Source organism: Anabrus simplex, chromosome 1, assembly GCF_040414725.1.
Source record: "Anabrus simplex isolate iqAnaSimp1 chromosome 1, ASM4041472v1, whole genome shotgun sequence".
In the NCBI taxonomy this organism is placed as follows: Eukaryota; Metazoa; Arthropoda; class Insecta; order Orthoptera; family Tettigoniidae; genus Anabrus; species Anabrus simplex.
Window position 1 is genome coordinate 606403293 of NC_090265.1, and position 19399 is coordinate 606422691.

Here is a 19399-nt window from a genome sequence, read left to right on the forward strand (position 1 = left end):
TTACTGCAGTAATGGTTGCTCAAATTCATTAAGACTATGGAACAAATTTCACAAGTAAATATTTTTTCATATCGGGGGTTAAAATGTAGCTTTCTTCTTCACTTATCAGGAGTGGTTAAACAAGAGTCTCTGCAGCGAGCACTAGAGTCTGGCAAGATAAAAGCAGCAGGGCTTGATGTCATGACACCAGAACCACTACCACCTGACCATCCGCTACTTAAGCTGAAAAACTGTGGTATGTATGTTATGATCTAAGATCTCGCTATAGTAGAAGCCATTTCTTTTCAGTTTAGACTCAGTTAATTTCTGTTAGGTTCTTCAGTCTGTCAAAACTAATTTATGAATAAATACAATTTTGAAAATACCTGAAAAATAAAACCTCAGATTAAACCTGAAAAAGAAACAACAAATTTTTGAAAAAACATCAAATTATCAAATTCCACACAACTTATGAATTGATTAATATTATTGGGAAGTGTAAAACCATTTATGTTAAAACCTGTGTCCACTCTTCTAATAATTGTTGAAATGTTAGAACTTATATTAACCCTCAGCAAGCGTCGTGCCACTTGCGGAACATAACTGATGTTGTGAGGTTCGGGATGCTGTGCATGTTTAAGGCTGAATAAGTTCTTCAATTTCTGAAAAATGTCATAAGATCAACAATACTGTGTTTAGTTACAGTATTATTAATTGTAATCATTTATCCTAATTTCACTAAGAAGTAACTCCATAGGGCAGTTATTAACAGGTTTTTGAAATATCATGTAGCTAATGTCTACTTCAATCAAGTATGCCATAAATATTCAGATGAACTGCTTATATATATGTATACAAAACATTTCTAATTGTTTAATCACAACATGAATAAAGGTACCAACAATCATATTGTGAAATGTATTATTCAGAAAACAAAGTTATGTGGAAACCAGTAGAACTTACATTTTAGATACTTTTGAAATATACAAGGAATGTTTTTTAAGTAAGTACTGTTTAGATATAGAAAAGAAGTAATGCATTTTTTAAACAATTCTTGTTTTTTTTTTACATGTAAGCCTGTACCTTAAACAACTTCTCAGCGTAAGTTCCAGGCATATTAAGGCACTTATCATATCGTGAAGCCAGCTTCTGAATTCCATCCTCACAGAAATCTGCCACCTGATGTCTCAGCCACTGCCGCGCGGTCTCTTTTAGGTCATCATCATCATGGCATATTCGTAAAGAATGTCCTAGTATCTTTATGTATGATGACATTAGTCATCTTAGCAAACTAAAAAATGGCCTTCCTAGGGATCAGTATTGGCACTTCTTCTATTCAATCTCTACATATCGGATATTCCTGAGACAAAATCAGTAAAATTCTCATATGCAGACAACCTAGCCATTGCCATTCAACATCCAGATTTCGGCCATGCCAAAGCCATCCTGAGTCTGACCTGAATACACTTAGCACTTACTTCCGAAACTGGAGACTACAACCCAGCATGAATAAGACAGAATCTGCTTGTTTCCATCTCCACAACAAGTTCGCTAATACAAAACTCCAAGTATGCTTCAATGGCTCAGTGCTAAAGCACAATCCTAATCCAAAGTACCTCGGGGTAACGCTTGACTGAACCCTATCTTATAGAAAGCATCTTGAAAACCTCGGCTCTAAGTTGAGATCACGTAATAATATTCTATTTAAATTGTGTGGAACTTCATGGGGTGCTTCAGTGGATACATTACGACGTACTGCGCTTGGCCTCGTGTATTCTGCAGCTGAATACTGCTCTTCAGTATGGCTTAGCAGTTGCCACGTGATGAAAGTCGATGTACAACTTAACACCACTATGCACATCATCTCTGGTACTCTGAAGCCTACTGCAACGCACTGGCTGCCAGTCCTGTCCCACATTGTTCCACCAAGCCTGCGATGTTCAAGAGCCCTTGTTCAAGAATATGATAAGATCATGTCCAATCCAACTCTACCCATCCACAGGGATGTTGCAGATCTCTGGAGACAAAGGCTGAAATCCCGTAAGCCACCAATGAAAACAGCTAAGAATCTAATGAATGCTGGTTTCAGTTTAAAAGAGGAGTGGAAAGAGCAATGGTTTCGTACAGCTCCGGAGTGGCCAAGCCTCTTTAATCCAAACCACGCCCCAGCTGGTTTCATTTTGCCAAGAAGAACCTGGTCATCACTAAACAGGTTTCGGACTAATTGTGGAAGATCTGCATTCTCCCTTCACCAGTGGGGCTTCAGGGACTCTCCAGCATGTGATTGTGGTGCATTGGTCCAGACCATGCATCATATAATGGACGAATGCCCTCTGCATGCTTAGTGTGGAGACTGGAAAGACTTTGCTGATGTCTCAGAATCCCTAGTGCAGTGGGTACATAATTTAGATATCCATGTGTAATTGTTCCCTACTTAGTACCATGTATTCTTTGCAGGTTTTTCTTTTGTATAATAATGTATATACTTGTCCATTATGTAAATTCTATACGCTTAATAATAATAATAATAATAATAATAATAATAATAATAATAATAATAATAATAATAATAATAATAATAATAATAATAATAATAATAATAATCGTCATGGCGTTGACTTCCTAAATGCTTTTTCAGGCACAGGAACAAGTGGTAGTCACTGGACACTAGGTCATGACTATATGGAAGTTGATCACATTGTCCCCAATCAAATGAAGCGATGAGGTCTCAGGCTTGATTAGCTATGTGAGGTCGCACATTGTCATTAAGCAAAAGAATACCCCTGTGAGCATGACAAGCCGTTTGTTTTGTATTGCATGAGCACAAATTCTGGTAATCTAAGCATCTTGACACAGTTTCATAAAGAACACTCCTTGAAATTTCAGGCAACTTATAACTTAATAATGAAATCGTAAAGCATCTGTTTTCTCAAATCTTTGCATCAACATTTTGCACCAATTCATTTTCTTACCATTCCTTTCCTCTTAGTGTGTTCTCCATACACTTCACTAATCTGCCAATGAATTTCAACAGCTTCCATGCCTTTTCCATTTAAAAATCAAATCACAGTGCATACTTCACATTCGGCTGGACCGTCTATTGTCAGAGGCAATTTCAATACACACAAGCAAACGTAAATACGGGCAAATGCTTCCGTAATGGCATTTGTGGCTAGCCTATGTGATGAGCCCATGCTGGCGCGCTCATGAAAAGATAAATTTATAGATATTGAGGAATGTGAGTAGAATAACTGTAAAAGATACGTGCTGTAATTGATAGTAATGAGACCCAGGGTCTTAGAAGGTCCAGGCCAGTGAGGGTCAACAGTAGAAAGTTGAAGCTTTGTCGGGCGTTGATAATGTGGCTATAAAATTTTAGGGCATGGGCGAGACTTCTTCAGAAAATGCCGAGACAATGGAAATGCAGGATTCACTTGAGCCGAGAAGACAATGTTTTAGAAATTTAAAAAAAAAAAAAAAAGAGGGAGGTCTTGAAAGGATTGTTGTATCAGGAAGGTTTTTTTTTAAGAAATTTAAGATGGGCCAGATAAAGATTGTAAAACTACACTATGCGAAAAATTTAGCCATTCAACACACACACACCCCATGATGGGATGGAGGCCGTAAATCAACGATGGGATTTTAAAATATAGGGTACAACGAATGTGGAGAGTTGAGCTTGAGAAGAATGGGGATACCATGGATGTGATTGGAGGATGCATAGAAGCCAGAGAGAGGGGAAGTTACGAAAGCAACGGCTGGGAGAGTTTTTAAAAAGACAGAATTTTAGTATTCGGGACATTCATTCGTGTTCATATGAGAAGAGACTTTCAGTTTGTATTGGCAGAGAGATTCAGTTCGTATCAGTGGAAACATTCTGTTAGTATTCTGACACATTCTGAATGTAGTCACATTGAAATTCTGATTGTCAATCTCATTTCTTCAGACTTGCAGTGTTAATTCATGCATGCGTAATGTCCACCAAAGACAATTACTGACTCAGCCTTAATAAAGTTTTGAACTTTCTCAAACTTAGTTTCAGAAGCAGACTTAGAATTATTTTATGCTGTATGGAGTGTGTTATTCGGGAATCAGTTAAATATGAAAACAATATTAAAGTATATGCACAGTTCGTGTAAAGATAATTTAGAAGGACACAGTGCACAGTGCATAATTTCAGGAATCTAGCCGGCCAAAAATCGTATCTCGGAAACTAATGGATCGATTTACATAAAACTTAGTATGTGACTGCTATTATTGGAGATAATTAAGTGTGTGGTCAATCAAGTACAAAGAACAAATTACTACGCCAGGAATAGAATTAGTAATCTTTGTAATTTTAATCCTTGTTACAGCTTTATGAAATTAAATAGATGTTAATAGTAGGACATGCTGTTTAGAATGTTTATAAACAGCTACAGGAATACATGTACTTCTTAGTCATTAGATGCAGTTACATCGGAATCGCTAACTTCGCTATCATTATCTCCTTCGACAGAACCAGATACAGGAGACTTGGACAGTAAGTTCAGCACTTCTCTTGAAAGCGGAATCAACTTCCTCCTCCTTGATTTCCCTAATCTGGTAATGTAAGGGTCCAATGATATAAGCCTATGGAAAAGATCAGTATTTGTGTCCTTTCTGGAAGGTTTCCTGTTATCTTTATTCCTGGTCTCTTCGGTTTCCTTGGAGAGTTGCCAGATAGGTATAATACAGTGCCTAATTACCTCCTCTCCGTGAACCAAGAATTTGTGCAAAGTTACAGGCATGTGGTACGATTTATATTTTTGTAAGTACAATTGTATAGTTTCCTTTGCGTACATTCCAAATGTCACTTTATCAATGGCATACCCACACGAAAGAGTTTCTAAGATGACACGTAGATGGTTTATTAAATTTAGATCTATTCCAGTAATATCCGCAGAAGTGGAAGCCTCTCTGAAGAATCTTCTAGCGGTTTCCATCATTGGTATTGTCAGCATTTTGCTTCGGATATCAACCAATAGATCAGTTTCCTCCCTGAACCGAAACTGAATATTCTTCTTTCTTCAACCAGTTTCTTCTCCTCGGCATCTCTTATTTGCCACTTTCTTACGTCAAGTCTGTACGCTATATGTAAAAGGCATTCGAAACATCGAATCCATGCATGAAGTGGTCATAACCCAAACTTAAGTATTGTTGGGTTACTTGCTCTTTCAGTCACTTCAGGAATATTATTCATCTCTTTAGGGGACGTGCCACATATATAGCACCTTTGGGAAGACTGATAGGAAGACAATGCACTGCACACTTTTCAATCCAACACAGTGAAGTGTAGCTCATGTTCAACCGCTCTGCGAACCGCTGGCAGCTCACTTCTCTAGTAGTGAAGTCATCTACAGTATTTATTTATTGCGTGTGTATTTTAGGCTTTAAATCAGTGTTATGCAATAAGCCTAAGTGTGTGATTTCTTTCTTTAACATTAATACTGTGATCTTTTATAGTCATCTGCCATATTTATGTATTACATCTTTTTTCTAGCTTTTATTGTCTGGATAAATTTATTAAATGCAATTAAATACACCCCTCGAGCCCGTGAAATTATTTGTCTATTTTCTCCCGCAATTTGCCTTATATTTCAGTGCTGAGGTTTCTTATGTGCCGTAGTTTACCTCTGATTCTGTACAAACCAAAAGTGGCCCCTGTAAACCCCACGTCCCCTTTAGTTCATAAAAATAATTTGTAGCTTAGTTTCTTCAGCTTTTTGTCTTGAACTTAAATACTGAAATTCATAAATTTATGTGCCGCCGTTTTCCCGTGATAGCGTTGAGAAAAGCCGTTCAATATGGCAGCTCTGTTGTCATAAGAGCAATACTGTTTTCTTAATATGGAATGAGCTGTAGTACTGGCAGACTCAACCTGACGTTGTGATGCACGTCCATCTGCAAGGCTCATTCTCTGGTCGAACCAACTTTTATTGTACTTCAGCAATTTGCCCCTTTTTCTACTATATTTTGTCCAGCGTGATCGAATTTTAGCACACAAAATACTGACGGACTTCCTTATTGACTTGGATATATCCTTGGAACAATCCTTAAAGCCTACATGTTCAATTACAACATTCGCAATAGCATCGTTCCACTTATATTCCATGCTGTTCCTCAACAGCTCGAAAACCGACCTCCGGTTTACAGAGTACATGGCTTCTGAAAAAACTTATTACTCTCATGGTTGCACCTGGTCGCAGCAAAAAGTCACAGTTTTCTATTCTTTAAAGTATAGATAACTCTTCCAAAAGACTTTCATTGCAGAAATCAAAGGCAATCCATTTTGAAAGTCAGCTCAAATTTGTATAATTATATAGCTCTTGGACACTCGGTACCTGAATTTTAAGTGCATATTCCCGACAAAAATATAGTAATTTTCAGAAAATCCTACATACAATGTAAAATACATACCTTCATATAATATAATCACATTGCAAGCTAAAGAAATATTTAGTTCTGACATCCTTACTGAGCCCTCACATAATGATAACTGCGCGCTCGCCTCGGCAGAATATGATGACCTAACAGAGGAGAGCCACTTTAGGCCTTCGGTGAGATTAGATAATCAGACAGCACGACTTTTCAATACTTAATTAGTGTACTCAAGAGTCTTATAAACACGACTCACAGAAAATGCGCACCAAAGACACGGATTGAAAATATTATTTTTGACCGGCTGGATGCTAGAAATTACCCACTGTGCGGTGTAATCGCGAGGTATTAGAAGCAGTAAACAGGTGTAGAGGATATATCAGTATGATTGACATGAGCAAGGCATATTACGTGTGCGTCTGAGTATCGAAGACCGTCGCTGTACAGAAACGAAACTGAAGTGTAGGAGTTTCTGACGGGTATCCGCGAACGGTATTCGCTAGTGAAGATAAACATTATAGAAAGACAGTAGGAAGTAGTGGTAGAAACATAATCCAGAAAAATAAAATAGATCATGATAGCCATTCGTAATGATTAATAACTTAAGTCGAAGCTTAAATAATAATTGAGGTCCGAGTGACGTTACAGACTGTCACAAGGTTACCAGCTATTCGTGCAGCCAGTACGAGTCCGGTCAAATAAGCAAGGGACAGCAGCAGTAGCAGTGTTGTATCCAGAACAGGAGACATCATGATCCAGCCCAGCATCCAAGGAGCAGTTGATCCAATGGGAACCAGCGATGGCATCATGATGGAGTAGAAGCAGTAGGGAATGATGCCCTACGCTGGAGGAGAGATGACGGCCGAAGGATGAATAGAACAAGTTTTTAGCATGTAAAAACTCATGTAGATGTTTTGGAGGGAACGTTTTATTTTGTAAATATTAGACAGTAGGATTTTTATTATTATAAAGATGTGAAAACCGTAGTTTAAATGCATGGGGACCACTTGAGATAAGTTTACATGGAAATACAGGGAAGTAAATATTTAAATGTTATGGGAGTCAAGGAATAAAATCTGAGACATACATGGTACGGAATATAATGTCAAGCCGTAGAGAATGTTGATTGTAATGCATGCATACAGGGTAGTATGCATGAGTGAATTTGTATTAGTATGAAAGAGTTGATTTATATATAGAAGTGATTATTATGTGATTATTATTTCATTCAACATTGCTTAGAGAAATTTATTAGTAATGCATTGTATCATGGCTAGAATAATCTAGTTAGTTTATTAATCATAGAAAGGATTGTGCAGTTGATACAGGCAGGTTATTTCAAGAATTACCATATGCAGTTGATATGAGATGGAAATTAGTATCGTTGTGAGTGTTGAGTGTGGTTGACGTTAGCATGATGACTGGAAAATGCATAGGGTTAGGGTTTTTTTTTTAAGTTAAATCAACATCATCCAGAACAGCATCCAAGGAGCAGTTGATCCAATGGGAACCAGCGATGACATCATGATGGAGTAGAAGCAGAGAGTGCGCATTTGATAATTAATATGATAAGATAGGGATTTTCAGAGAAGCCATTGAAGTAAGATTGTATAAGAATGTTGATAAGCCTTGGGACCACATGTATGTCCTTCTCCAGGTGTATATTTGAATTCCCGTCCCGGTAAGTTGTGATATTGGTAATCACTGTCAGCTGGACCACGAAGATATTTATATGGATCCCAAGGAGTGTCAGATTTGCAGAGCCCTGTATGATGATAATATTAGCACCACACTATTCACGAGTATAGATTATAGATTTCCATAACCAAGTATTTTCGACCAGGAAATAGCTGCAAGAATGTTAGATCAAAGTAGGTTTGTTTAGTTTCTGCCATGATTATCAGTTTTTATCGGCATGTATGAAGATCTGCTTAATGTTGAATGAGAGTGTATGTGAGAGTGTATTTGCGATAATGGAGTGGCATTATATTCTTAAGGGTCTGTGTGTGTTGATTTGTTTTAATTTGTGTTGTGATTCATTGCTTTGTGAATAATCGTGTATGGTAAATGAAATCCACATGAGGGTTAAAATCTATGTTTATTTGATGTTGCATGTGTAGTGGATAAGATAACGATTCACTCAGGATGTACAGTATTGTAGATTAGGTTAAATCGTAGTGTTCTCCTAAAACATCTGCACGAGGTGGATAGGGACTCATTGATGATAGGCAGATCGTTATGAGAAATAAGCAAATCCTTCGGCTAAGTGATCAAATATGTAACAGTTAATTTCGAGTGCACATATATATTGAATTCCAGACATTTGGGAGATGAATTTGAGTGTTCTATTCGTGTTTATGTCATGAGTTTTGATCGTAATTATTGTACGTTGGTGTCAAATAAATTGCTTTGATCTTCTTTTTAATAAATTAGATTAAATTTACCAAATGTTACCATTATTTTAGCATAGCTCCAACCTTATTCATGTCTGTCAGTGGAAGTATATGTTCCCCAAAATCTCAGCCTAGTACAATTAGTTAGACGTTCGCGAGAGGGTGTGAACCAGTCACCCCTGAGATACTGAGCAAAAAGTCGCGGAGCAAAACCAATTTTGGTGGCATATGAGGACAGTATGTACGTACTGCGTGTGCATGCTCTTAATGACTATCAAAGCACTGCAGCGGCCATGTTTAAAAACAGTACTTACTTAAAAAAACATGCTTCGTATTTCACAAAGTCATTCATTCAAACACTTGGAAAATTTAAATATATCCTACTCATAACACCAAGATGAAATATGTAAGTTTGTTATTTCCCCATTCACTTCAGTTGAAAACTAAAATGTCCTTTAATTTTAAGATCACCTAAAAAAATACACTACTCTATTATAATCAGTATCATCAATGTCAGAATTTTCTACGCCACTAGTGCATTCATCTAATACAGCCTCTCTGTAAATCGTGTTGATGGCCTTCCTACTTGTGGGCTTCTCATTCCACTTGAATTATCTGTTCGTCCAGCTCAATCATAAAATGCAACCTTTATTTGGTTCCTCCAGTTTTCTTAAACAGCTGAAAAGCATTGAAAAAAACAATGTATAGCAAATGCATGAAGAGTTTGGAGTAGTAGTTCTTTATTCTTTCTCGTGCAATAGGATGTGCCTACATTTGTCCATCACACTTATATTCTTATTGTACTCCACTACTAGCTTGGTTTTCGTTCTACTTTGTTCCTTTTTTAAACGTCTATGAATGTAAACAACGATAAGATATCTATTAGGTTCAACCTTTTCAATACTAATTAGGTACGTGTTTATGTTACAAATACCTTTTATTCAACTTTGGGACCGGTTTTGACATATATAATGTCATCATCAGCCATAAAATGATCACAGTATATAAGCAAAGACACAATCTGTAAATGACTATTCACACCATGTGTCATAACAGAAGAGTAACGGCTTAATAATTAAATCTGGCGCAGTGACACATTGAAGTAAACATAAAGTTTCTCATTATCCAAAGAATAAAGAAGGTTCTTCAATATGTAGTTTTTGTGCATCCTTTCAATAGAAGGCTCCAATAGGCTTCCAAAGTAAAGAGTCATTTAAAACACTCACAGGTGATATGCGTCAACCAGAGCATCGAGAACATATTTGAGTTAGTTGTAATTTCTACCTGATAAAATTTTAATACTGATGAATATGAAATCAGTCAGTGGTAAAAGACATTAGTCTTGTGAGAAGGAGATATAAAATGTGGTAGATCTGGAGGGGAGGAAGATGGGGGAAGAAAAAGTTCTTGTTAGGGGATTAGTAGGTTTAAGGTGGATCTTATGAACAATGTGGTGGGGGTTTGTAACGTGATAGGGTACTGTGTATCGCGGTAAATATTTACCTCCTATTCGAAAGATTAAAATACTTAAATACTTAAATTAAAAACTCAAATAGAATATCAGTTTTTTGTGAGACTTCGTTCAGATTCAAATTGGAGTTGAAGAACTGGTCTGAGTGAATGAAGCAGTTTTCTGCAACGTCAAGAATAGGGCCTTTGTCCATATTCATGAGCACCTCTATATCTTGTTGTATGTTACTGAAGCTATGCTTTGAATCTTGAATGTGCTGGCCAACTGCCGAGTATCTATTATATTTTGTAGCATTAACATGTTCCATGTATCTGATTTTGAAGTTCCTTCCTGTTTGACCAATGTACGAGGATTGACAGTTTTGACATTGGAATCTGTAGACACCTGATTTTTTATAAATGTTAGTCTTGTTAATATCGCTGGTATTATATAAGATATCCATATTTCTATTGTTAGTTCAATATGCAATTTTGGTGTTGTGTTTCTTCAGAATATTTGTAACTACGTAAATATCTTCGTTGAATGTGAAGGTTTAATAATCAGGTTTAATTTTCTCTCTAGTTAGAGTTGAATTTAGGTGAAATTTTCGTTTGTTGATAATGCGCTGTATAAATGCATTATCATAACCGTTATATTTGGCTATGAAGCGGCGTTATATTTGGCTATGAAGCGGATTGTATTTAATATTTAGATTTACTGTATTAAGTGGTATACTGAATGCCCTGTCTACCATACTGTTGTAGGTAGCATACTTGTGTGCTTTGGGATGAAAATAATTTTTCTTGATAGTAGTGGCTGTCTGTGTTGTTTTCTGTAAATTTCGTATTCTGTTGATGAAGGAAGTCTGTTTAATTTTAGATCCAGAAAATATATTCTTCTGTTTGTCTCAGATTCCAGAGTGAACTTTATCTGCAGATCAATATTGTTTAAATTGCTAAGAGTGGTGGCTGCATCAGTAATTCCTTCGTGAAGAATAACGAGTGTATCATCCACAAATCTGGCCCAAAATTTTATGTTTGCGAAATCACTGCTGTTGTTAATTGCTGTATGCTCTAAATGGTCATTATATATCTCAGCTAAAACTAGAGAGAAAATTAAACCAGATTATTATTCAACCTTCACATTCTACGAAGATATTTACGTAGTTGCAAATATTCTGAAGAAACACAACACCAAAATTGCATATCGAACTAACAATAGAAATATGGATATCTTAGATAATACCAGCTCAATTAACAAGATTAACATTTATCAAAAATCAGGTGTCTACAGATTCCAATGTCAAAACTGCCAATCCTCGTACATTGGTCAAACAGGAAGGAACTTCAAAATCAGATACATGGAACATGTTAATGCTACAAAATATAATAGATACTCGGCAGTTGGCCAGCACATTCAAGATTCAAAGCATAGCTTCAGTAACATACAACAAGATATAGAGGTGCTCATGAATATGGACAAAGGCCCTATTCTTGACGTTGCAGAAAATTGCTTCATTCGCTTAGACCAGTTCTTCAACTCCACTTCGAATCTGAACGAAGTCTCACAAAAAACTACTATTCTATTTGATTTTTTAATTTAAGTATTTAAGTATTTTAATCTTCCGAACAGGTCAATATTTACCGCGATACACAGTACCCTATCACGTTACAAACCCCCACCACATTGTTCACAAGACCCACCTTAAACCTACTAATCCCCTAACAAGAATTTTTTCTTCCCCCCCTCCAGACCTACCACATTTTATATCTCCTTCTCACAAGACTAATGTCTTTTACCCCTGACTGATTTCTTATTCATCAATATTAAAATTTTATCAGGTATAAATTACAAGTGACTCAAATATGTTCTCGACGCTCTGGTTGACGCATATCACGTGTGAGTGTTTTAAATGACTCTTTACTTTGGAAGCCTATCGGCGCCTTCTATTGAAAGGATGCACAAAAACTACATATTGAAGAACCTTCTTTATTCTTTGGATAATGAGGAACTTTCTGTTTACTTCAATGTGTCACTGCGCCAGATTTAATTATTAAGCCGTTACTCTTCTGTTATGACACATGGTGTGAATAGTCAGTTACAGATTGTCTCTTTGCTTATATATTGTGATCATTTTATGGCTGATGATGACATTTTTATGTCAAAACCGGTCCCAGAGTTATAAGCGGTATTTGTAACATAAACATGTACCTAATTAGTATTGAAACAGTTGAACCTAATAGATATCTTATCGTTGATCTCAGTTCAATATGGAAACATTAATGAAGTTCACATCTTTAAATAACAAAGTCTATGAATGTCTCGTGAATTGTACTAATCATAGTAACTTCTCTCTTACCTTTCCAGCACAGGACCATAATCTTATCATTATATCTGGAAGTGTGTTCACCTTTCTAACTGTTTATTCTTGAGAATATCAGGTACCCAAAGGCAATTTATACAAATCGTTCCCACCATATCAGTGTCAGCTAACTGGACAATGGAATACCAGTTATCTAGATTCACTGTGTATCTTTTGTTTAGCAGTTCATGTGACAATTCCATGACTACTCTATTTGATACAGGAGTATTGGGATACATATTCCCAAAGTCTGTATCCTTCCCAGTGTATGTATATTATAAAATTCCAAATGTACCCTGAACCGCTCTCACAAAGAAGAAACAGTTTGAAACCAAAGCAACTCCTTTTGGATGGTATGAATTGCTTCCACTGCAGCCTTCCTTTCCACAGCACTAGCGATTCATCCACACAGATGTTTTCCTGGGGTGTATACAATTCTTGGCACTTCTTGCGAATTGGTTTCAAAACAAGAGAGGTTTTGAACAACTTCTCACTCATGTTGGCATTGCAAGTCTTTTTGTCAACAAAATTTCAACAATAATGAAAACCTTTTCAAACTCATCATACTGTTGAAGAATGGTGTTGAGATGGAATCCCTGTGACTAAAGTACAGTTCATAAATAGGCTTCTTTATTCCTTGAGAAATGAGAAGGGATAGGACTAACTTTATCTCTCGTGTGGTAGCTGGAGTCCAATCCCTAGCTTGCGACCGAGGTTTCGGTACCGTATGCACTTCAAAAGATTGTTCTATGTATTTCTTTGTCTGCTCACATATTAGCTTGATTACATCCTCCTCTATAAACTGGCTAAAATAGTACAATGGGCTCGCTTTGTTGGAATCACTTACATCAGTATTTATTTTACTGTCCAATACAAACGTAAAAGGAGCACAAGTATCATATTGGCTATGCCAGTGCGAAGTGGCTGCATCATTTCTTGTAAGCAAGCTAATATCTTCTCCCTCTTCCTCACTTTCAGAAGCAAGTTTACTGTCACTTTCACCACTTGTGCTAGTGTTGCTATCCAAAGAGTTGTCATCTAATTCATCATCTGAATCAGTAAGCTGCCTCTGTGGATCAGTGGTAGTGTGTCGGCCTCCAGATCCCAAGATAGAGGGTTCAAAGCCAGCAGAGGTAGTCGGACTTTTAAAGGGCGGAAAAAAGTCCATTTGATACTCCATGTCTTATGATGTCGGCATGTAAAAGATCTCTGGTGACACATTTGGTGTTTACCCGACAAAAATTCATTAAATCTTAGCCATGGACGCCCAAGAGAATTTCGGTTTACTTGGTGTGCCATCTAGTGGGCCTAAATTAAAACGTCACTTCGAAATTGACGAGCAGACAGCCAGATGGCATCAAATTGAAATATCTGCACACGGTAGCTGAGCCCATTCGATTATTACTATTATTATTATTATTATTATTATTATTATTATTATTATCTGAATCAATGAGATGAAGATTAGTTTCATCATCCAAACGAGCATGCTTAACCATTATGTACGGAAGAAAGTACAATGAAATATTGACATGCGCTGTGGTGCAGCTATTCTGGAACCGACTGACATCTATAAAGCGACCATAGAACTACACTCAACAACAATAAGAGACGAGATGACACGTCCCACCCAGCAGATAACAACTTTTAAAGGCTCTAGACAAGTTAACTCGTCATTACCGGATTGAGTAACAACTATAGGTAGACAAATTAACTCGTCACACCTGGTTAAGAGGTTAAAGGAGGAGTACACTTTTTCAATACATTAAATATTAAAAAAGAATATATTATAAAATGTGTAACATTTCAGTACATGTTTCGTCCTCTAGTTAGGACATCTTCTGGCGATGAAGACAATTACAAAAGATCCAATATTCAAACACACAAGTTAAAATTTGCCATAAGAAGTACGTATGAAATTAGGCATGCACAATAATAGGAACACTGTAGGACTTTTCTGTTTTTTTTTTTTTCCCTCACTCAGCCACACCAACACTTACATCAGTACAGCGGGGCCAGCAGGGGAGTAAGTGCTTCTTACAATTATTTCTTTCTGTGTTCCTTCTCATTCTATCTTGTTCTAATTCCCCATATTCTTTTTCTTCTAGTCTCCTTGTATAAGCATCTTTGTATCTAAAACACTAGGCTAATTTTTGTTACAGCAAATTTGAGAGAATTGCTGAACTGATTGATATTGTAAAGCATTCTGACGCTAGCTCTTGGCCTGTAGATTTGTAGTGTTTTTAAAAGCATAAAAATTTCTTGCTATATATTTTTAAATTATTAAAGAAAAATGTAGCATTCTGATTGGCCAAAGCACTCGCCAGTACTTCAAGGCCGCCTGAATCGCGAGAGCGCTGAGGCATGTAGCACGATAGAGGAGGTGGAAGGTGGGTAAGCATGCATGTGTAGTCAGACGTCTTTTTGGTCAGCTGTACTTCGGCTACTTCCAGTCTGTGTTATGGCGAGTCGCTTGGCCGAGAAGCTATTACTGTCTCTTCTGTAGTTCTCCGTATATTTGCTAGCTTGTAGTGACTTTGGATAAATTTAAATGTTTCGTTCTCCATGTCGTCTCTCCCTGTATTAGTTAGCTTGAGTGATTTCGGGGAAATTTTAACACTGAGGCTACAAATTTCTTCCATTGCGGTAGTTAGCGAAGTGAATCAATCCCCCGTGTCACACTAATGTGCTAATTTTCAATTTTGATTTGGCCGACCTGGTATTCATAACAAACCAGGAACGACTTTCATTTATTAATGAAATCACTGACGTGCTCCAACAAAACAACATACATGTCAGGAATGCACTTTTCATCAATGGTCCCTGGGGCACTAGAAAAACATTTAGGATATATGAAGGTCGATCAAATATAAATGGGATTTTTGTTCCAGAACTTCAATCATTGGTAGGACTAGCCCCGCGCTTCTACTATGCTTAGGCGGGACCATTAGGAGCGGAGAGAGTTTGCTGTTAGATATTCCCGCCGTTTTATCAGTAACGATCACGATGTCGGGAGCAACAGGTGCACCCCTCCACTGCGCAATGAGTAATTATAAAATTTCTTGCTCATGAAGGAGTTACAGCGGCGGAAATTCGCCGGAGATTGACTGCACAATTCGGTGATCAAACATTGTCAAGGGTGCGTGTGTGTAAGGAGTGGCAGAGGAAAGGGGAGACAGCACCAGCGAAAGCCAAGACTCGACTGTCAGCTGGCAACGTTCTTGCAACCGTTTGTTTCGATCGGCAAGGCATTTTGCTGATTTATTTTTTTGCATGAGCGGCACACAATCATTGCTGCTTACTACTGTGAGCTGTTGAACAAGGCGAGGGTTGCATATCGCTGCAAAAGACGAGACCAACCGATTTGACAATGTGCGGCCCCATACTGCAGCCTTAACTGTCTCCAAGCTACAGGAAATACACTGGACTACACTTGATCATCCTCCTTACAGCTCGGACTTATCACCCTGTGATTTCCATTTGTTCAGACTGCTTAAAGAAGCTCTAGGAGAGCAACGATTTGAAGATGATGAGAGTGTGGAAGACTTTGTGCGCAACTGGCTGGTGACACGACCCTGTTCTTTTTTCGGTGAGGGCATTAAAAAGCTGCCCATACACTGGGACAAATGCATTTCCATAGCAGGAAACTATGTGATAAAATAAATTGTAATTGCCTTCTGTTTTTCAATAAATGAATTTAAATAACAAAAAATCCCGTTTTTATTTGATCCCCTCTCGTATAATAAAAAGTGCTTCATTTTATATCAGTAATGTGGACAGAATAGTCACTGTTTTGTTGTCAGTGGTTGAACAGTGCACATTAAATTCAAAATTCCTCTAAATTTAAATGAGAGTTCCGTTGTCTGGATTAAAATTAAATTCCAAAGGAGCTAATGATATTCGATTAGCATGGCTCAATGTGAGATAAAGCCCCAATGGCAGTCATCCATTAATGTGTGTGAATCATCATTTAAAATATATCATAGATAAAGAAATTCCATTATTAGTCCATCATTATTATTCTTGGGAGAGATTTCATAAAGGTTTTGCCTGTTTTGCCACATGCTTATCATCAAAGAAGTATTTATTTATAACTGTATATGTAGGCAGAACCACAAGAAAAGGTGGAATTCCCTGATTTTTTTGCAAGAAATAAGTAATGGTGAATACTCCTCTGTAGATGGTGACAAATCAAATGTTATTGAACTACCAGCTAGAATTTTAGCACAGGATGATATCGTGATTGAAATTTAGAGCAAGACGTTTACTTCTGCGGAAGAAATAGTTCTCTTGAAAGTTGCCATTCGTAATTAATTAATTTAAAAGCCATTGGGCTTATATACCGGTAGTCCAAAACCATACACTAGCATCAACAGATTAATACTAAAGATGATAGCTAGCTACTTCAATGTCCTCCATAATTCTTGAATTCCTTGGAATTAATGGTTTGCCTCCATGTATACTTATTCTAAAAATTGAAGCCATAGTTATGCTTTTAGAAATTTTAAATTTTTCCAACAGCTCCTAAACGGAACCAGATTACAGCCTAATTGTATGAACCATATGTGAAAATTGTTTAGATCTGGAAATAATAAGTTGAGATAAAGCTGGCCAGAGAGCTCTAATTCCTCGAATTGACTTAACAATATCCAATAAAACACTTGCATTTTCTTTCAAGAGGCATCAATTTCCAGCAAGTTTGGCATTTTGTATCACGATTAGTAAGCCTCAAGGGACGTGAAGCCATGGCCAGTTCAATGTTATAATGCCAAGAGAGCAATATTTTACAGTTGGAATAGTGCCAAAAGGTAATTGTACAAGGAATGCACCAAGCAAGTGGCTGCACAGTTTGGGTCACGTAGCTATCAGCTTGCATTCAGGAGATAGTGGGTTTGAACCCCACTGTCGGTGTCCTTGAAGGTAATTTTCTGTGGTTTCCCATTTTCACACCAGGCAAATGCTGGAACTGTGCCTTAATTAAGGCCATGGTCTTTTTCTTCCCATTTCTAGCCATTTCCTATCCCATTGTCGCCATAAGACCTATCTGTGTTGGTGCACCGTAAAGAAATTTGTATCGAGCGAGTTGGCCATGCAGTTAGGGGTGCACATCTGTGAGCTTGCATTCGGGAGATAGTGGGTTCGAACTCCACTGTTCGAAGCCCTGAAGATGGTTTTCCGTGGTCCCCCCCATTTACACCTGACAAATGCTGGGGCTGTACCTAAATTAAGGCCACGGCTACTTCCTCCCCTTTTCCTATTCGTCACCATAAGAGCTATGTATGTCGGTGCGATGTAAAGCAAATTGTAAGAAAATTGTAAAAACACAGAGTACAAGGAATGTCATACATATGGAAATCCTTCAATAAATATTTACCCCATTGACCGTCATGTCTTGGTGAGTTTCAGCTAGTCTATTTGACTTTGCTTGATCTTCAAGTTATGTTTCCGCTCATTACCAATTCAAAGCTTTACGAGGCAAACTTGTGTCCTCGTTTTTTGAAAAAGGAGTTCCCCCCATTTACTAACTTTAAATATAATGTAATATTCAACTGCCAAAGAAATTGTTTCACTGTGTACCAGAAGACTTCAAGACTACTTTTAATGTTTTCTTTAGACTTTTACCTTGGCCTTCAATTTTTAATATAGGTTTCTTTTGTCAAATCCAAGTGTGTAAAGTAAAAACTGAAGTCCTAGTGTTCCTAATATTGTGTATGCCTTATTTTAAGCTTCTTACGGCCAATTTTAACTTGTGTCTTTGAATATTGGATCTCTTGTAATTGTCTTCACCAGCTGAAGATGTCCCTAACTAGGGGACAAAACATGTACTGAAATGTTAAACTTTTTATAACATATTCTTTTGAATATTTAATGTAACGTATTGAAAATGTGGATTACTCCTTTAAACAATATAATCATTACTTTCATTACAGACCAAAAGATGAAATTTCTTTCTTGTAAATAATAAATAGCATGTTTGCATATCAGGGGGACAAGGGAAGCAAACATTTCTCTCATGTATTCTTAAAAAGAGCTGCAATGTACTTCTCTTTTTTATGATGCACGATGATAAGATTGGCCCAGATTCAGGAGAAGCCTACAAAGCCGAGATACTTACAGAACAATTCGTTGCCGTTGTTGACAAGATGAAATCTGAATATGTTGTTCTTCATGCTTTTGAACATTGCAGCAATTAACAGTTTCATGATTTTTAGAGATAGGCTAAATCGAAGTGGTATAACTCGCCAGACCTATTTGAAGGAGCTCTCAATGATGTAGGCGTACTGATTACAAGATTCATCATGCTTCAGTTGTCTGTATTGCTCCTGATAGAAAAGTAACCATTTTCAGTCCGTTGATTCATCAACACCTTTCTCTGCACACTTTTTCAATGTTTCTGTTCTGCAATATTTGCTCATCCTATAGTTGGAACCCAAACATAAAGCTTCTGCTTCTCCATGGTTTCTGAACTTACCTGAGGCATATGAATATAAACATGCAGTGATTACAGTATAGTATAGAAGGTGATTTTAAAAGAAATGGCTGTATTTGGAATGCTCAAGTATACGAGGAGGTGAATCTTTGTATGTATGATCGAAAACCTCTACTTGATTCTGTTATACTGAATAGTATGTCACTGATCACAAAGAGAAGCAAAGTACAGGAGGCAGTTGCATCCATAGTGTTACAAATATATGAATCAAAATATCAGAATACAGTGGAACCTCATTTATCAGTTTCCAGAAACGTTTTTCCTATTATTCGTTCAAATTACGTGGTCCCACATACATCCTAATTGAATCATGTTTAAAAAATCCT

General features: G+C 37.1%; 1 protein-coding gene across 2 annotated transcripts in view; it reads left to right on the top strand.

The window, feature by feature from the left end:
- Positions 1-19399, top strand: part of LOC136857198 (glyoxylate reductase/hydroxypyruvate reductase) — a 140909-nt gene that overhangs the window by 117757 nt on the left and 3753 nt on the right. For both annotated transcript variants that reach the window (XM_067135662.2, XM_068225090.1), the window contains one exon: positions 110-235. In XM_067135662.2, coding sequence (XP_066991763.1) covers positions 110-235 — 126 coding nt within the window. The remainder of the gene's footprint in view (positions 1-109; positions 236-19399) is intronic.